Source organism: Phyllobates terribilis, unplaced genomic scaffold (genome assembly GCF_046119375.1).
Source record: "Phyllobates terribilis strain yellow unplaced genomic scaffold, ASM4611937v1 Scaffold_13__5_contigs__length_258822181, whole genome shotgun sequence".
NCBI classification, from domain to species: Eukaryota; Metazoa; Chordata; class Amphibia; order Anura; family Dendrobatidae; genus Phyllobates; species Phyllobates terribilis.
This window is the reverse complement of record NW_027362773.1, coordinates 214,085,281-214,105,923: the sequence shown is the minus strand read 5'-3', so window position 1 is coordinate 214,105,923 and position 20,643 is coordinate 214,085,281. Positions and strand designations below refer to the sequence as shown.

Sequence of the window (20,643 nt, the reverse complement as noted above, 5' to 3'; positions counted from 1 at the left end):
CATTATAAGGGGGGGGGCAGCCTGTATGGGGCATTATGTGGGGGGTAACAGCCTGCATGCAACATTATATGGGGGCCAGTATCCTGTATGGAGCGTTATATGGGGGCCAAGTATTCCGCATGGGGCCTTATATGGGGGCCAGTATTCCGCATGGGGCCTTATATGGGGGCCAGTATTCCGTATGGGGCCTTATATGGGGGCCAGTATTCTGTGTGGAGTGATTCGCTGGTTGTGGAATTTACAATAGATATCGCTCATGTAATGTAAGAAGTGAAATCTTTGCATTGTACTATATATATATATATATATATATATATATATATATATATATATATATATATATATATATATATATATATATATATATATATATATATATATATATATATATATATATATATATATATATATATATATATATATATATATATATATATATATATATATATATATATATATATATATATGCGGTATCTGTGCATCATGAATCGTGGTATGTATTAAAGGGGCCCACTGAGACTCTTTCGCCCGGGGCCCAGAAAAACCTGGAGCCGTCCCTGCTGACAGGTGAGTCGATTCTTCAAAGATGGGTGTCCAGTGTCGCTTTGGCCACCTGATGGCAGTATTTTTTTCCTATGTTTAAAGGGAACCTGTCAGCTGATTCATGCTGCCCGAACCACGTGCAACCAGGAATCAGCTCCGTTATTGCAGCCATGTATGTTTTTCTCTTAAACACTGCAGGGTTTCAGAGAAGACATATTTTGAAAAGTCGTCCAAAAAGAACAGACCTGACTAGTCCGATGCAGTACCAGATGGCTCCTCCTTGTTCTCCCTATGTCAGACCTGTCAATCTAGGGGAGAGGGGCAGGAAGAAGCCACTGAGGACCAGCCTCTTGAACTAGTATTCGGAGATGCATTTTTCAAAGTGCGATAATGGAGCCAGTGTTTGTGGTTCGGGCTGTCAGGTTCCCTTTAATATGAACATAACAATAATATACAAAAAACACAAAAAAAAATGTTACATTTGGATGTCCTTAAAATATTTCAAATGTCTTAAAAATGACGTTCCCCTTCTCTGCCGTCTGTATCGTGCACAGAACGCTCCAGGGTCCAGTGCAACCTGTTCAAGCGCTTTTCGAGGGGAATTTCGATGATACAGATGATGAGTCAGTGCATTGTTTTTCAAACTGGGTCTACAAAGCTATTAAGCGAAAAATCTAGATGGAGTGGTATATAACTTGTGTATTTCGAGCTGTTGAGGAACTACAAATACAAGCATGCCCGGACAGCCACATGACATCCTGACAATTTTCCTTCCAACAAGAAGCTATTATATTGTAAATATTTGAATCTGTATAAAATCACTGTGCCCCTGACCATACACCCCCCATCTGTATATAATCACTGTGCCCCTGACCATACACCCCCCATCTGTATATAATCACTGTGCCCCTGACCATACACCCCCCATCTGTATATAATCACTGTGCCCCTGACCATACACCACCCATCTGTATATAATCACTGTGCCCCTGACCATACACCCCCCATCTGTATATAATCACTGTGCTCCTGACCATACACCCCCCATCTGTATATAATCACTGTGCTCCTGACCATACATCCTCCATCTGTATATAATCACTGTGCCCCTGACCATACACCCCCCATCTGTATATAATCACTGTGCCCCTGACCATACACCCCCCATCTGTATATAATCACTGTGCCCCTGACCATACACCCCCCATCTGTATATAATCACTGTGCTCCTGACCATACACCCCCCATCTGTATATAATCACTGTGCTCCTGACCATACACCCCCCATCTGTATATAATCACTGTGCCCCTGACCATACACCCCCCATCTGTATATAATCACTGTGCCCCTGACCATACACCCCCATCTGTATATAATCACAGTGCTCCTGACCATACACCCCCCATCTGTATATAATCACTGTGCTCATGACCATACACCCCCCATCTGTATATAATCACTGTGCCCCTGACCATACACCCCCCATCTGTATATAATCACTGTGCCCCTGACCATACACCCCCCATCTGTATATAATCACTGTGCCCCTGACCATACACCCCCCATCTGTATATAATCACTGTGCTCCTGACCATAAACCCCCCATCTGTATATAATCACTGTGCTCATGACCATACACCCCCCATCTGTATATAATCACTGTGCCCCTGACCATACACCCCCCATCTGTATATAATCACTGTGCCCCTGACCATACACCCCCCATCTGTATATAATCACTGTGCCCCTGACCATACACCCCCCATCTGTATATAATCACTGTGCCCCTGACCATACACCCCCCATCTGTATATAATCACTGTGCCCCTGACCATACACCCCCCATCTGTATATAATCACTGTGCCCCTGACCATACACCCCCCATCTGTATATAATCACAGTGCTCCTGACCATACACCCCCCATCTGTATATAATCACTGTGCTCATGACCATACACCCCCCATCTGTATATAATCACTGTGCCCCTGACCATACACCCCCCATCTGTATATAATCACTGTGCCCCTGACCATACACCCCCCATCTGTATATAATCACTGTGCCCCTGACCTTACACCCCCCATCTGTATATAATCACTGTGCTCATGACCATACACCCCCCATCTGTATATAATCACTGTGCCCCTGACCATACACCCCCCATCTGTATATAATCACTGTGCCCCTGACCATACACCCCCCATCTGTATATAATCACTGTGCCCCTGACCATACACCCCCATCTGTATATAATCACAGTGCTCCTGACCATACACCCCCCATCTGTATATAATCACTGTGCTCATGACCATACACCCCCCATCTGTATATAATCACTGTGCCCCTGACCATACACCCCCCATCTGTATATAATCACTGTGCCCCTGACCATACACCCCCCATCTGTATATAATCACTGTGCCCCTGACCATACACCCCCCATCTGTATATAATCACTGTGCCCCTGACCATACACCCCCATCTGTATATAATCACAGTGCTCCTGACCATACACCCCCCATCTGTATATAATCACAGTGCTCCTGACCATACACCCCCCATCTGTATATAATCACTGTGCCCCTGACCATACACCCCCCATCTGTATATAATCACTGTGCCCCTGACCATACACCCCCCATCTGTATATAATCACTGTGCCCCTGACCGTACACCCCCCATCTGTATATAATCACTGTGCCCCTGACCGTACACCCCCCATCTGTATATAATCACTGTGCCCCTGACCGTACACCCCCCATCTGTATATAATCACTGTGCCCCTGACCGTACACCCCCCATCTGTATATAATCACTGTGCCCCTGACCGTACACCCCCCATCTGTATATAATCACTGTGCCCCTGACCGTACACCCCCCATCTGTATATAATCACTGTGCTCCTGACCGTACACCCCCCATCTGTATATAATCACTGTGCCCCTGACCGTACACCCCCCATCTGTATATAATCACTGTGCTCCTGACCGTACACCCCCCATCTGTATATAATCACTGTGCTCCTGACCGTACACCCCCCATCTGTATATAATCACTGTGCCCCTGACCGTACACCCTCCATCTGTATATAATCACTGTGCCCCTGACCGTACACCCTCCATCTGTATATAATCACTGTGCCCCTGACCGTACACCCTCCATCTGTATATAATCACTGTGCCCCTGACCGTACACCCTCCATCTGTATATAATCACTGTGTCCCTGACCGTACACCCTCCATCTGTATATAATCACTGTGCCCCTGACCGTACACCCTCCATCTGTATATAATCACTGTGCTCCTGACCGTACACCCTCCATCTGTATATAATGACTGTGCCCCTGACCGTACACCCCCCATCTGTATATAATCACTGTGCCCCTGACCGTACACCCTCCATCTGTATATAATCACTGTGCCCCTGACCGTACACCCCCCATCTGTATACCACATGGTATACTCAGGGACGTGGGCTACTTCTACCCGCTTACAGCAAGGTAGCCAGAAAGAGTGCAGATAGACGGGGAGGCCTACAACTCCACCTGGCCAGGGCAACTCCTGTTTGCTCGCAGACTGACCAGGCCCCTTATGTTAGCCAGTACTCCCGGGAGGGTCTGCCTTAATATCACCAGTAAAGACCCTGAACTGCACTGCAAAGACTCTGAGTCGTTCCTGCTTCATCGCCACACCAGCACTACTAGTGCTGGGACTCCCGTGCACTATCACCCTCACCATCAACTACACTGCCCTGGGGCTCCACTCTTCCCGTGGGGAGTCACACTACCTCAGCTGCACACACCATCAGACCCAGCGGTCTGCCTTGCAGCGGCGGTCCGCGCTGACCGCAATCCACGGGTGGCGTAGTCGGACAATTAATCTAAAACCCCCACAAAATACCGCCATCGGCCTGACCACCCTGAACCACGGGACCGGGTCACCGACACGGATTCTACAACCCCCAGAGACCCGACTCCGGGTATCCCACACACGTCCACACTAGGCCCAGGGGGCGAGTCACATACATCCCCCATCTGTATATAATCACTGTGCCCCTGACCGTACACCCCCCATCCGTATATAATCACTGTGCCCCTGACCGTACACCCTCCATCTGTATATAATCACTGTGCCCCTGACCATACATCCCCCATCTGTATATAATCACTGTGCCCCTGACCGTACACCCTTCATCTGTATATAATCACTGTGCCCCTGACCGTACACCCTTCATCTGTATATAATCACTGTGCCCCTGACCGTACACCCTCCATCTGTATATAATCACTGTGCTCCTGACCATACACCCCTCATCTGTATATAATCACTGTGCCCCTGACCGTACACCCTCCATCTGTATATAATCACTGTGCTCCTGACCATACACCCCTCATCTGTATATAATCACTGTGCCCCTGACCATACATCCTCCATCTGTATATAATCACTGTGCCCCTGACCATTCATCCTCCATCTGTATATAATCACTGCGCCCCTGACCATACATCCTCCATATGTTTATAATCACTGTGCCCCTGACCATACACCCCCCCCATCTGTATATAATCACTGTGCCCCTGACCATACATCCTCCATCTGTATATAATCACTTTGCCCCTGATTGTACACCCCCCATCTGTATATAATCACTGTGCTCCTGACCGTACATCCCCCATCTGTATATAATCACTGTGCTCCTGACCATACACCCCCCATCTGTATATAATTGTGACGCCCAGCTGCGCTTGGTATCACAGATCCTAGAAGAGTGCATTGATGGATTCCTCCACAAGAGGCCCCCATAAACATTCACACATCTCCACCTTCCACCTCAGACCAGCAGAGGGATCCCGTTAGGGGTATAAATAGGGAAGGCGGAGCCAGGCAGTTCAGTCTAGTTCAGTCTGGTTTAGCAGTTGAGTCCAGTACAGTCTGAGAAGAGTTACCTCAGAGGACAGAGCAGTTGCTAGCCTGCAGTGGAGCTCATCCAGACTAAGACTCAGTCGTAGCTCAGAATAGTGAGCTTTAGGTGTGCCGGTGCCATAAGATCGGTGAAGCGCGGCAAGCTGCCGTTAGTGTGAGTAGCCTAGTGAGGGCCCGAGTAGGCCGAAGGCGAATGGAGAGTTAGTACATAGGGGCAGAGGAGCTTAACCAGCTCACCCCGAAGAATTTACCGGACACCGGGTCCGAGCTTACCGGGATCTCTATGACCCAGTAAGGCATAACCGTAATCCCTGGAGAACTACAGGTCCCAGGATCGCTAAAGTGCTGATACGTAACAAAGCCAGGAGACACACAGGCCCCGCAAGCTGAGGAGCGTGTACTCCAAGAAAAGGCCCTACCACAAGGTCAGCCAGCACAGGACAGAGATAAAGTTAGGCCTAGCTCCAGGCAGGTCAGAAACTTACTACGCAGAGGCAAGAAACAGGAGGCCCTACACCTGCTCATTGGGGAGGATCCTGACATGCACCCTTCACCCTACAGTGCTCCGGGATGTGCCTGAATTTCCATCAGTAAAAGGTACTGAAGTGACTATCATGTCTGTCCCTGTTCTTGCTGTGACCTGGCTGGGTCCCCTCCGTCCTGCATCCCCCCTCATACGCTGCCCTGAGGCCTAGCTCCACCTGTGGGGAGCTATACCATCGAGCTGCCTTATCACCGGCCTCAGTGGACTGCCGCAGCGCTGGTGATTCCCACCAGGAACCACAGGTGGCGTCACGAACTTTCATAAAATTAACAAACAATCCCCCTTTTTAAAGAGTGACCTCAGGGTACGGGCCCGGGAGCCGACCACCGCAACATCCCCAAAGGCCAGGCAAAGGCCCGGGTACCGAGTCATTCCCATCCCCTGGGCTAGTCATCTCTCCCTGGCGTCATGAACAGAATCGCGTGCCCGCTGCAACGACGGAGTGTTATGCCCGTTGCCACCGGGTACTGTGCGCCTTTAATTAAAATCTTTGTACATTAAACTGTGGTGAAGATTGCCGCCATTGTTGGGCCGTCGAGTGAGAAGAAGGGCGTAACCCCGGGAAACTGCGGGGCGTACCTGCAAAAGCGCGCGAAGCCCCGGACACGCCCCACGCTTCGACGTTAAACCAAAAAACCCCTGGTCCTGGAAGGAGCGTCGCTGAACGCTCAGACGTAGGACGCAAGCGACGCAAGATCCTGAAGACGACCGTCACCTGCGGAGCTGCGGCCTACCGGAAGGATAGAGAAGAAGGTAGGTCACGGTTCGCTAGGGGGGGCGCCAGAATGTCCAACGAACAGCACAACGCCGGAATACCGGTTAACGGCCCTGATGTTCAACCCGCACCCGACGCTGAGCATGCCGAAGCGGCCGCTCCACCAGCAGCGCCTGTAACCCCTGTCATTCCCATAACTCTACCGTGCGTTCCTGGAGCAAAGTGGCTTCCCCAGTACAACGGCAAACCAGATACCCAGTCTGGATTCAAACGGAAGATATGCGGTATTTTGGACATGTACTCTGACAGGCAAGCAGAGGGCCGCTGTTGTATTAGGACAACTGACTGGTGCTGCGGAACGGGAAGTGGAAGCATGGTCAGCCGCAGACCAGGAGTCAGTGTCCGCAATCTTTAAAAAGCTACAGAATGTTTTTGAGGATCATACTGAGGCGGACCTCCGCATGAGGTTCTACAACTGTTCCCAACAGCCGGAGGACAATGTTCGGGACTACGCCTGGCGTCTACAAGGGGCCCTGTGGGCTCTGAAACAGGTTAGTCCGACCAGCATCGAAAACGAAAAACAAAATGCTGAAGGAACAGTCTGTCTGGGGACTGAGGTCTCCAGAGGAGAGCAGGACTGTGCGTTGGTGGTCCTTGGATCATCCAGATGCCACCTTTGACAATCTTAAGGAAATGGCTATAAAAGGACTGCAGCCCCTGGAAACAAATGCCATCCAATGTTACCAGGGTGGGGCTACCCCAGTGCCTGCTACACCCACCTTTTCCCCAGTGGCTGCTGAAGCCAAGGTTCCAGCAACGGCCCCTAGAGAGCTGGACAGTCTGCGCTCTGAAGTGCGTCAGTTGAGCAAAACCCTGACCACTGTGCTGAGTGCCCTGCAGCTGCGGACGGAGCCCGAGGAAGGAGGGAAAAGCCTGTTAGCCGATAGCCCTGAGGATGTCCCCTGGATGCGAAGGAGGAGGAGGAGGACAACACCACCCTCTACGAGTACCAGTGACCAGCGCCGTCCACAGAAGGACACTACCTGCTACCGCTGCCGCAAGACCGGACACACCGCCCAGAATTGTCCTTTAAATGAGAAAACCCTGGGTCCGAGGGCTGACACCCAGGAGTAAACTCCCCAGGCCCATCAGACTGGTACAACAGGTTCGCCGGATTAAGACCTTTCCTGTCCATTGTGCTGGACGGCATCCCGACGCACGCTCTGCTGGACACAGGATCAGAGGTAACCATAATGCCTGACGTCCTCTACAAGAGGTTCTGGTCCATGGACGACCTAAGTCCGCCAGCTCCAAATCTTTCTGTTTATGCCTCAAATGGACTCCCCCTTAACCTAATCGGGGTTAAGAATGTGACTGTAAAGGTGGGGAGAGTGGAGCTGAAGGACCACGGGCTAATTGTAGTAGAGACAAATCCTGATGACACCAATCCGTATGTGGTACTTGGCACTAACATTGTTGGTAACTGTTTGGGAGAAGTTGTGTTCTTGCTCCAACAGATAGCTGACACTGCCAGACCAGGACAGAGGAGGGCGCTGCAGAAGGAGATCCGAGTCCTGATGTACCAGCAGCAAGTAAGGTTAACAGAAGGTGAAATCGGTAATGTGCGGGTGACGGACCCCATACCCATTGTGGTCCCCCCAATGAGTGAAATGCTTATCTGGTGTAGAGCTGCTATAGGTCTTAGAGGACAAAGCTACCAGGCGGTAATAGAACCCCTTTGCTCCGAGCACAGACCCACGCTCTTAACCGCCAGAGGAGTGGTAGATGTACGCAATGGGAGGGTGCCCGTCCTTCTTCTCAACTGTGGGGAAGATGAGGTCAGATTGCCACGTTATGCCACTGTTGCCAAATTACGTGCTGTAAATAACAACTGCATTTACAAGGAGGAGTCCTTAACTTCACCAGACGAAGTGGAGGATAATGACCCTGCAACCCAGGTGGAGGACGGGTGTCAACAGCTCCATGTTGGGACAGACACCACTCCTGCCCATCAGAAACAGGGTGTACACCGGGTGGTTCAAGAATACGCGCAGGTGTTCAGTAAACATCCACTTGACTTCGGGAGGATTAAGGGGGTTCAACATCATATCCCCACAGGTGATCATCCACCCATCAAAGAACGTTACAGGCCTATACCACCAGCACACTACCAGAAGGCTAAGGAAATGTTGCACGACATGAGAAAGGCGGGGGTATTAAGGGATAGTTGTAGTCCCTGGGCAGCTCCCCTAGTGCTAGTTAGGAAAAGGACAGGAGCATGAGAATGTGTGTAGATTACCGACAAGTAAATCGCATTACACATAAAGATGCATACCCTTTACCATGCATAGGAGTCCCTAGCTGCTTTGAAGTCTGCAAATTACTTTTCCACCCTTGACCTCACTAGTGGGTACTGGAAAGTATCTGTGGCTGAGGAGGATCGGGAGAAGACGGCCTTCACCACCCCGATGGGACTCTGCGAGTTCAATAGTATGCCGTTTGGACTCTGCAATGCCCCCGGAACGTTCCAGAGATTTATGGAGTGCTGCCTGGGACACCGCAACTTCGAGACTGTGTTACTATACCTGGATGACGTGATAGTGTACCCCAAAACGTACGAGGATGACTTGAAGCACCTGGCAGAGGTCTTTGAGTCACTGTCCCGGTACGGGATGAAGCTGAAGCCCTCAAAGTGCCACCTGCTCAAGAAAAAGGTACAGTACCTGGGGCACATTGTCAGTCTGGAAGGGTAGCACCAGACCCGGAGAAAGTCACTGCCATCCAGAAGTGGCCAGAGCCGAAGAACCTCAAGGAGGTGCGTCAGTTCTTGGGACTAGCAGGATACTACCGGAGGTTTGTAAAAGACTACACCAAAAAAGCAGCTCCTCTGCAAGACCTCCAGGTAGGGCAGTCTCCCAAAGGCAGAAACCCCCCATTCCACTGGGGTAAGGAGCAAGCCGAATCGTTTCAGGAGATGAAGGAGATCTTGACAGGTGATGAGATCCTAGCCTACCCTGACTACAGCCAACCGTTCCTGCTGTATACAGATGCCAGCAACGAAGGACTGGGAGCGGTCTTAAGTCAGAAGCAGAATGGCTAAGAGAAAGTAATCGCATATGCAAGCAGGAAGCTCCGCCCGACCGAGAGGAACTCAGAGAACTATAGCAGCTTTAAGTTGGAGTTCCTGGCCTTGGTCTGAGCCATCACTGAAAGGTTTAAGCACTACCTGGCCTCCAGTAAGTTCACTGCCTTCACTGATAACAACCCCTTGACCCATCTTGAAACAGCTAAGCTAGGAGCACTGGAACAACGATGGATGGCTCGGCTGTCAAATGATCAATTCACAATTAAATACCGGGCGGGCCGCAAGAATGCCAACTCCGATGCCCTGTCCAGGATGCCTCACCAGTCAGACACAGAAGAAGAAGTGGATGACCTGAAAGATATTGAGCTACCTGCCTTTCACCGGAATGGGATGATCCACGAGCAACGAGCCTCCAGGAGGCAGCGTGGAACGACGTTAAACCCCCTGCCTCACCACAGCTGGAAAGAGACCCAGGACAGTGACCCGGTTGTCAGCCGCATTAAGGAGCTGATAACCCAAGAAGGTTCCTCCCTGGAAAAAGACACGTCTCTGCAAGCAAAGCAGCTGTGGAACGAGAGAAGCCGGCTGTTTATCTACTGTGAGAAGCTGTGCCGGAGGTACGTCAATCCAAAAACCCATGAGATGGTATGGCAGATAGTGGTCCCCAAGACAGACATCCAGATGGTGTTGGAGGCCTACCACGATCAGGCGGGGCACTTTGGCGGGAAAAAGCTAGAGACCCTGCTGAAGTGTCGATTCTACTGGGTAGGAATGCGCAGCTCCATTGAGCGGTGGTGCCGAGACTGTGGACCCTGTAGCCTCAGAAGAAAGGACTACAGCAGCCAGAAGGCACCCCTGCAACCCATCAAGACGACTCGACCCCTGGAGATCGTGGCCCTGGACCATGTCAAGCTGTCCCCCAGCAGGTCAGGGTACTCTTATGCTCTGACCATGGTGGATCACTACTCACGTTTCCTGGTGGTCTCCCCCGTCAAAGACCTGACGGCAGAGACAGCAGCAAAGACGTTCCAAGCGTATTTCTGCAGACCCCATGGATACCCTGAGCAGGTGCTGATGGACCAAGGCCCGGCCTTTGAGGCTGAGTTGTTCAAGGAGTTCTGCCATTGTGTGACGCACTGAAAGCCCTACCCTGGGAGATGGGGGACTCTGAGCCGGGTCCTATGTTGTCCATGGGGTGCAGCCGTGGCCCGGACCCGCTCCGTGCCCAGGGCCGTCACATTAAAAAGGGATAGTACGGGCTTATCCGGGTTGAGTGGCTGATCTCGACTACGCCACCTGTGGCACCTGGTGAAGGCCACCAGCGCTGCTGCAGTCCGCTGAGGCAGGGTGTTATAGCAGCCGTCGTTGGTACTACTCCCCACAGGCGGAGCAGGGCCTCAGGGCAGAGAGACAGGAAGGAGGGGGTTGTAGTATAGGAGGACTGGTACTGCATAGTGCGGTGTAATGCGGAATAAAGAGTCCGGAGGCCATAGGGGTTAACTTCCAGGGTTTTTACTCACGGTGGAGAGTGCAGTTGAAAGGTTTCTCCCTGCTCCTCGCGGAGTTCTGTGGTCACCAGCGACGGGGGGGTCCGACAACCTCCGAGTAAGTCCAGTGTTCAATCAGGACCCCGCACCAGAGTGTTCCTAGACTTCAGACCGGGTACCTGTGTGTGTGTGTGTGTGTGTGTGTGTGTAAATAGGCCGGGTCTCCCTCTGGACTTCGTTCAGAAAAAGGGTACGGGTGGCAGCTCTGCTCCTTCCGTTACCCGGTGGGATCCTCTGGGCCTACTGGGCTTCCCTGACCAGGACGTAGAGTAGCAAGGTCAGGTGTCGGGGGCCGGTACACCTCTAGCAGCCGGAATCCCTCTGACTAGATCAGCATAGCGAGGACAGGTGGCGTATACCGCTCCGTCTGCATCCCCCTGGGATCCATTTGCGGTGGAGCTACACTCCTGAGCTCCGGGCCTTCTTGGTCATGGTCCTTGACCGGGCTGAGACATATATTATCTTCAACCTGCCCCTCGACCCAAGGCCAGGGTACGAGGGCCGTGTCTCCCTCTGCTGCTGACTAGCCCAGGGGAATGGGGATTACTCGGTTACCCGGGCCCTTAGCCTTGGAGATGTTGCGGTGGTCGGCTCCCGGGCCCGTACCCTGGGGTCTCTCCTTTAAAAAGGGTGGAAAGTTTAAGTTTTATTAAAGAGTTCGTGACGCCACCTGTGGTTTCTGGTGAGGATCACCAGCGCTGCGCAGTCCACTGAGGCCGGTGATAAGGCAGCTCGATGGATAGCTCCCCACAGGTGGAGCTAGGCCTCAGGGCAGTGTATGACGGGGAATGCAGGACAGGCGAGACCCAGCCGGGTCAGAGCAAGAACAGGGACAGACACGATAGTCACTTCAGTACCTTTTACTGATGGAATTTCAGGCACTACCCGGAGCACTGTAGTGTGAAGGGTGCATATCAGGATCCTCCCCAATGAGCGGGTTGTTGGGCCTCCTGTTTCTTGCCTCTGCGTAGTAAGTTTCTGACCTGCCTGGAGCTAGGCCTATCTTTGTCTCCGTCCTGTGCTGGCTGACCTTGTGGTAGGACCTTTTCTTGGAGTACACGCACCTTAGCTGCGGGCCTATGTGTCTCCTGGCTCTGTTACGTATCAGCACTTTAGCGATCCTGGGACTTGTAGTTCTCCAGGGATTCCGGTTTATCTTACTGGGTCGTGGAGATCCCGGTAAGCTTCGGACCCGGTGTCCGGTAACAGCTTCGGGGTGAGCCAGTTAAGCTCCTCTGCCCCCTACGTACTAACTCTTCACTTGCTTTCGGCCTACTCGGGCCCTCACAAGGCTACTCACACTAATGGCAGCTTGCCGCGCTTCACCGATCTTATGGTGCCGGCACACCTAAAGCTCACTGCTCTGAGCTACAACTGAGTCTGGACTGTACTCCACTGCAGACTGACCTCTCTCAGGCTTCCTGACTGCAGGAACTCTCTCAACAGCCTTCTGCTCTCTGTCGACTCCAGTCTAGACTAACAACTCTGACTAACTGCTGCCTGCCTCCACCTTCCCTATTTATCTATCCCTAACGGGCTCCCTCTGGTGGTCTGAGGTGGAAGGTGGAGATGTGTGAATGGTTATGGAGGCCTCTTGTGGAGGAATCCATCAATACACCCTTCTAGGAGTTGTGATACCAAGCGCAGTTGGGCGTCACACTGCAGGTCCACACAGGATCCACGTTCAGGGTGGGAGATCACAATCCAAAGACCCAGAACCTAAATGGCTTTGTATTAAATATGAAATTTAAAGCGTCACTAAAATGTCAGTCATCCACCCTCACCCACTAGTTGGTTCCCCTATCTCTTTGATCCCCAGTCTCCCAACTTCCAGTAGGGGCAGCACCTAGTGCCTATTAGCCCCCTCTGGTGGGAGAAGTGTGGTGTTGGATGTGAAGGAAGGGTCCTGACCATCGCACTGTTCTTACCTCAGAGGAGGAACACTACACCCCATTAAAGAGGTGCAGCATCCCTGTGGCGGTCAAACCCTCAGGGGCGCCACACCATCTCTACGGCTGTAAAAAGATAAGAACTACACCGTACCACCCACAAACCAATGGTCTCTGTGAGAAGATGAACAACATCATCATTGACCTGCTAAAGACCATACCACTTGAGGAAAGAAACCAGTGGCCAGACCTATTACCTGATCTAGTAGATCTGTATAATCATATACCAGTAAGTTCCACCAATTGCACTGCGGCATATTTCATGTGGGCAAGGCCAGGAAAGCTGCCCATGGACCTGGAGCTTGGTGTTGTTGAGCCTGGAGCTGATATGACCACTGAGGACAGGGACACGACCAGACAGGAGCAGTACAGGAGGGTACAGGCCTGTGTCGAGGACAGTCTCACTCGGGTGAGAGAAAAGCAGGAGGCGCACTACAACAAAAACGCGCCCGCAGAACCCTTCACACCTGGTGAAGTAGTATTGAAAAGGAAAAGACGAAACCACAAACTTGACGACCAGTGGGAAAAAGAACCCTACACTCTGTTGAATTCAAGATTCGATAATAATAAGACCTGCTTAATTAGTCGAGATGGAGGAAGAACGTCTGCAACAGTGTCCAGGGACCACCTAAAGTTGTGTCCAGACCTACTAAAACCTCAAGAAGAAGCGCCTCTCACCAAACCGGAGGAACCCAAAGAAGCAGTGATCCACACTGACTTAGGAGATTTCCCGGCAGATTGGCCTCAACTAGGAGGAGCAGTAGTCATCCTTGTAATCACCTTCTACCCACAGCAAGAAGAACCTATAAGTGCTGCAAAAGAGCCTGCTCAAGCAGAATCCCTGGAAGAAGGATCCCCAGTTGGAACAGAGCCAGAGGGCCCAGCCAATGGTGAACTTGCCAGTCCCAGACAGAGGTTAAGGCAGTTTTACAACTTAGTCACACGTAGAACAGGTAGGGTAATTGACAATACAGACTCTGATAACACACGGACCCCCGCACTACGCAGATCTACACATAGTACTAGAGGTAAACAGCCTGTCAGATACACTGAGTAAAAATAGTTAACCTTCTGACAAGTGTAGATACTTACCCCTGGGGTATTGTGTATGATTGTACTGAATTATTGTGTATTTTCATGCATAAGTATATTATTTTGTGCTTTGCTTATAACAGAACAGTTTAAGTGATATGGACACTTTATCTATTTACTTCCTCATTTATCTAAGAACTCCATGGCTGAGGACTGTGTGCAGCCCAAAAACTATTCATTGTATATAATTGCGCTCCCTGGAGTGCCCTTATAGGTGACCTCAGAAGTAAAACCTGTGTGGAGTGGCTCTACTGGAGGTCCAACTCTGGATCTTCATGCCCTGCAGCCACCCCAGGGCCTATGTTGAGCGTTTGGGACAGGTCCCTCAAACCACCAAGTACTCTTCCCTGTGAGATGGACATCCTGTCTGGGAACCTCACCAAAAGAGACTTGAATTCTGAGGACGCTTTGTACCTGTTTATGTTTTTGTTATGCAACGTTTAAGCTTGGTGCCTCCCTTAAAGGGAAGAGTTATTGCATTGTTCATGTTTCTTATTGTTTTATAAAATGTACTTCAGCCCGGGAGTGCTGATCTTTGCTAGGGGGGAATGTGACGCCCAGCTGAGCTTGGTATCACAGATCCTAGAAGAGTGCATTGATGGATTCCTCCACAAGAGGCCCCCATAAACATTCACACATCTCCACCTTCCACCTCAGACCAGCAGAGGGATCCCGTTAGGGGTATAAATAGGGAAGGCGGAGCCAGGCAGTTCAGTCTAGTTCAGTCTGGTTTAGCAGTTGAGTCCAGTACAGTCTGAGAAGAGTTACCTCAGAGGACAGAGCAGTTGCTAGCCTGCAGTGGAGCTCATCCAGACTAAGACTCAGTCGTAGCTCAGAATAGTGAGCTTTAGGTGTGCCGGTGCCATAAGATCGGTGAAGCGCGGCAAGCTGCCGTTAGTGTGAGTAGCCTAGTGAGGGCCCGAGTAGGCCGAAGGCGAATGGAGAGTTAGTACATAGGGGCAGAGGAGCTTAACCAGCTCACCCCGAAGAATTTACCGGACACCGGGTCCGAGCTTACCGGGATCTCTATGACCCAGTAAGGCATAACCGTAATCCCTGGAGAACTACAGGTCCCAGGATCGCTAAAGTGCTGATACGTAACAAAGCCAGGAGACACACAGGCCCCGCAAGCTGAGGAGCGTGTACTCCAAGAAAAGGCCCTACCACAAGGTCAGCCAGCACAGGCCTGGAGCTAGGCCTAACTTTATCTCTGTCAGGTCAGAAACTTATTACGCAGAGGCAAGAAACAGGAGGCTTTACACTCGCTCATTGGGGAGGATCCTGATATGCACCCTTCACCCTACAGTGCTCCGGGATGTACCTGAATCTCCATCAGTAAAAGGTACTGAAGTGACCATCGTGTCTGTCCCTGTTCTTGCTCTGACCCGTCTGGGTCCCATCTGTCCTGCATCCTTACAACCCTGCTGCCCTGAGGCCTAGCTCCACCTGTGGGGTGCTATACCATCGAGCAGCCTTATCACCGGCCTCAGTGGACTGCCGCAGCGCTGGTGATTCCCACCAGGAACCACAGGTGGCGTCACAAACTTTCATAAAATTAACAAACAATCCCCATTTTTAAAGAGTGACCTCAGAGTACGGGCCCAGGAGCCGACCACTGCGACATCCCCAAAGGCCAGGCAAAGGCCCGGGTACCGAGTCATCCCCATCCCCTGGGCTAGTCATCTCTCCCTGGCGTCCTAATCACTGTGCTCCTGACCGTATACCCCCATATGTATATAATCACTCTGCTCCTGACCATACATCCCCCATATGTATATAATCACTCTGCTCCTGACCATACATCCCCCATCTGTATATAATCACTGTACTCCTGACCATACATCCTCCATCTGTATATAATCACTGTGCCCCTGACCATACACCCCCATCTGTATATAATCACTGTGCCCCTGACCATACATCCTCCATCTGTATATAATCACTGTGCCCCTGACCATACATCCTCCATCTGTATATAATCACTGTGCCCCTGACCATACATCCTCCATCTGTATATAATCACTGTGCCCCTGACCATACATCCTCCATCTGTATATAATCACTGTGCCCCTGACCGTACACCCTCCATCTGTATATAATCACTGTGCCCCTGACCGTACACCCTCCATCTGTATATAATCACTGTGCCCCTGACCATACACCACCCATCTGTATATAATCACTGTGCCCCTGACCATACACCCCCCATCTGTATATAATCACTGTGCTCCTGACCATACACCCCCCATCTGTATATAATCACTGTGCCCCTGACCATACACCACCCATCTGTATATAATCACTGTGCTCCTGACCGTACATCCCCCATCTGTATATAATCACTGTGCCCCTGACCGTACACCCTCCATCTGTATATAATCACTGTGCCCCTGACCATACACCCCCCATCTGTATATAATCACTGTGCCCCTGACCATACATCCTCCATCTGTATATAATCACTGTGCCCCTGACCATACACCCCCCATCTGTATATAATCACTGTGCTCATGACCATACACCCCCCATCTGTATATAATCACTGTGCCCCTGACCATACATCCCCCATCTGTATATAATCACTGTGTCCCCGAGTTTACCCCATTCGGTATTTAATCCATTCCCAAATAATTAATTAATTCTTAGAAAAATGTTCGAAGAAATCTGATATTTAGAAAAAGAATTCATCTTTAACCATACTTATGCTCCAGAAGCGCCGAATAAGGGAAACGTTCTTTCCACTACACTATCCAACATGCAAGCCTTATACCAGGGCTGACATAGTTCCCGCATTTGTGCTGCAGACCGGAGGATTGCAAAGATCTGATCCATTATACCGATCATTTGAGTGAAAACAAAAGACATCTACAGGGTGAGTGCAAAAAAGAAACATTGTTGTGGCAAATGCACATATTCATCTACACTTAGACTCTGCGCCCCTTGTCTCCACTTTTACCCCTCTTTTTACTACCGTCAAATAATTAAAACATTTGACAATAAAAGAAAAAAGTTTTCCTTACTTTTCTTATTCACCAGCATCTTCAGCCTAGTAATGGCGAGCTTCAGATTACTACGAAGATGATCGGCTTTGAAACTTGAACCGAACATCTTTCCTTTTCCTTACTAGAAAAAAAAATGTAAAACTTTTTTGTAAGTTGATAACTCAGCCTCCATTACGGCTCCCAAAGGAGTCATTACCAATTTGCTCCACATATACAGTATATATGGTATTTACTATTTTGGAGGGAGGGCCTTTTGATATTTAACTATTTTTTTTAACATTTTGTCATTTGAAAGTTTTAAGTTTAAAGTAATTTGAAGAATCTTACCTGCACATGCGTCCGCTCAGCAGAAAGAACCTACAGAAATGAAGAGTAAATTCCAGCGCTTTCTCAGGTAGTCTGACTGGATCCTGCCCAATACTAACAAAACTCTGCAAACAAAGCGTAAAGTTCTTGGGACTTTTTCAGCTTTTATTATAAACTTGTTGCAATGTCATCACTTCCATTCAGTAAGTTATTTTTGTAAGTGATGCTTTTTTGTTAAGATCCTTTTTTCTTTTTACTTGTGATGTTCGTTAGCAATTTTGGTTCCAAACTCTTCAATTTGCGCCAAGTTCATGAATTTTTCATAGAATTTAAACGCTCTTTATTTTTCTCTTCAAGCTTTTTTTTTTGCAACTTTTTAGCGCAAAAGAAGTGACAAGTTCACTAAAATGTGGCAACATTTCAGATGTGCATAAAATCACTTTAAGGGGTGGGGACTGGAGTACATTTGCGGCAAAAAAAAGTGCAGTTTTTCAGAGAAAGTCGCAATTGATGAATCGGAAACAAATAGGGTGTAGTGCTGTCCTATTGGCCAAAGCAGGGACCTGATTTCTCCAGCTGGACAGCACAGACCCATACTGCCAGACTGGATGGAACTACAGGTTCCAGCCACCCTTGTCCCAGTCGCTGGACAAAGCCTGTGATGCCCAGAGCTTCTGGTCCCGAAGTCTCCCCCATAACCAGTGCCAGCCACAGTAAGAATACAGCGGCCTGGTGACTGAAGCTGACATTTCAACAGCAGGAGGAGATGTGACACAATGGGTGCATTGTCAGACAAAATCTGATGAACGAACGTTTTATTCTTGAGGCCGATGTAGCAGAGCTGAATGTGTATTTTATAGAAGTTTGTCATATCAGAATTGTAAAGTCCAGACCGATCCCAGAAATGAGGGAGCACTTACATGTTCTCCAACGAGAAGGTCACACGTCATTAAAATGAATACAAGGTACAGACCCTGACGTTTCTCTAATTTTTTTAAGGGATCCCGGCTCCTGGAACCTCACGTGTAATGGTGTGTCAGTAGCCCCTAACCACAGTTGTCCTCTTAAGAAAACAGAAATCTTTGCCCCGCAGTGAACAGCGAACGTGATCATTGTTAGCACATTCTTCAAAATGATTTTTTTAAAGGTAATTTCCTTGTTGACCTAAAAAAAAATACGCACGAGACAGAGAAAAGAAGAGACACAAGAAGTAACGACGCAAGAAAGAATGAAAAGATGTAAGGAAACCAGAGCAACGATAAGGGCTCACTCACACGAGCCTATAAATTGGAGGAGTGCAATGCGAGAAAATATCGCCTTCCACTCTGACCAATGTTATTAAATGAGTCAGTGCTCATATGCGAGTTCTCAGCTCAGATCGGACTCAGAAAACAATCGCAGCATGATGCGATTTTCTGCGAGAATCGGGTCGCACTCGCCAATGCAAGTCAATGGGTGTGAGAAAAAAATTGCACAGCACATGGACCATGCGTGTGCTGCCCGATTTTTACTCACCAATCTCAACCCAAAATTTCATCAGCCAAGTACAGTAAATTCACAGCCCGAACTGTCAGAATAGATTAGCTAGAATAGATACATAGATAGAATAGATAGATAGAAATATGTCAGTGGGATATATAATTAGTGCAGTTCGTGTATATTTTACTGTACATGTACTTAGCTAATAAATATAAAAGTAAATGAAAAAATTGGCATGCGGTCTCCCTTATTTTTAATAACCAGCTAAGGGAAAGCAGACAGCTGGAGGCTGATGTTGTTATTCTGGATATTGACCAATATCCTTAAAGGCTCCCAGCCTATTAATATCAGTTCTCAGCTGTCTGCTTAGCCTTTTTACTGGTTATTAAAAAAAAAATTAGATGGGGTCCTTCTTATTTTTAGTTAACAGCAAAGGCTAAGCAGACAGCTGCGGGCTGATATTAATAGGCTGGGAAGTGACCATGGATATTGGCCCCTTCCCAGACTAATAACATCTGCCCTCAGCTGCTCCAGAAATGGTGCTTTCATTAGATGGGCCAATTCTGGCTCTTAGCCTCAGCTGTTCCCGATTGCCGTGGTGCGTTGGAAATCAGGGTAATGATTTTGGGGTTGAAGTCAGCTGTGTAATGTCCGCTGACATAAAGCCCAGGGGTTAATAATGGAGAGGTGTCCATCAGACAACCCAATTACTAACCCCGTAGTCAAAAGTAATAAACACACACACACAGAAAAATCCTTTAATTGTAAAAAGCACTTTTACCCATTTATTACCATACAAAAAAGTAATAATCCAAAGGGGTCGGCCGTAAATCCGTAATAAGGACGTCCCACGACAATCCCTGACTCTGCTACATCCGGATGCTGTGGTGAGAGGTTACATCAGTAGCATAACCACTCGCCACAGCAGCCAGAACACACTGAGAGATGGGTGTGAATCTAGCTTCTGCAACAAGCGATGAGGTCAGTAAGGTTATCGCAGTTCATCGGTTATGAACTGCGATAACCTTACCGACGTCACAGCAGCCAAATTCACACCCAACCCGAGTCAGGGATTGTCATGGGAAATCCTTATTTACGGTGGACCCTTTGGATTACTTTTTTTATAGTATTAAATGGGTAAAAGAGGGTAATTGTTGAGGAGTGCTTTTTACAAAAAAAGGACTTTTCTGTGTGTGTATTTTTTTTTTTTAACTTACAGGATTAGTAATGGGGGTGTCTGACAGATGTCTCTCCATTAGTAACCCCTGGACTTTATGTCAGCGGATATTATATAGCTGACATCAACCCCAAAACCATTACCTCGATTGCCAACACACCAGGGCAATCGGGAAGAGCCGACAGAATTGACGTATCTAATGGATGCGGCATTTCTGGGGCAGCTGAGGGCTGATGTTATTAGTCTGGGAAGGGGACAATATCCACAGTCACTTCCCAG

At 49.2% G+C, this 20,643-nt stretch overlaps 1 protein-coding gene across 1 annotated transcript in view; it reads right to left on the bottom strand.

Annotated features, from left to right (window-relative positions):
* The window catches only part of LOC141173648 (IST1 homolog), a 42,170-nt gene extending 23,745 nt beyond the window's left edge, over nt 1-18,425 (bottom strand). Inside the window, exons 1-2 of the mRNA XM_073657949.1 lie at nt 17,730-18,425; nt 17,421-17,523 (exon numbers count right to left, since the gene is read on the bottom strand). Of these exons, the coding sequence (XP_073514050.1) occupies nt 17,421-17,508 (88 nt within the window). The 5' untranslated portion in view covers nt 17,509-17,523; nt 17,730-18,425. The remainder of the gene's footprint in view (nt 1-17,420; nt 17,524-17,729) is intronic.
* Between the last annotated feature and the right edge of the window lie 2,218 nt (nt 18,426-20,643).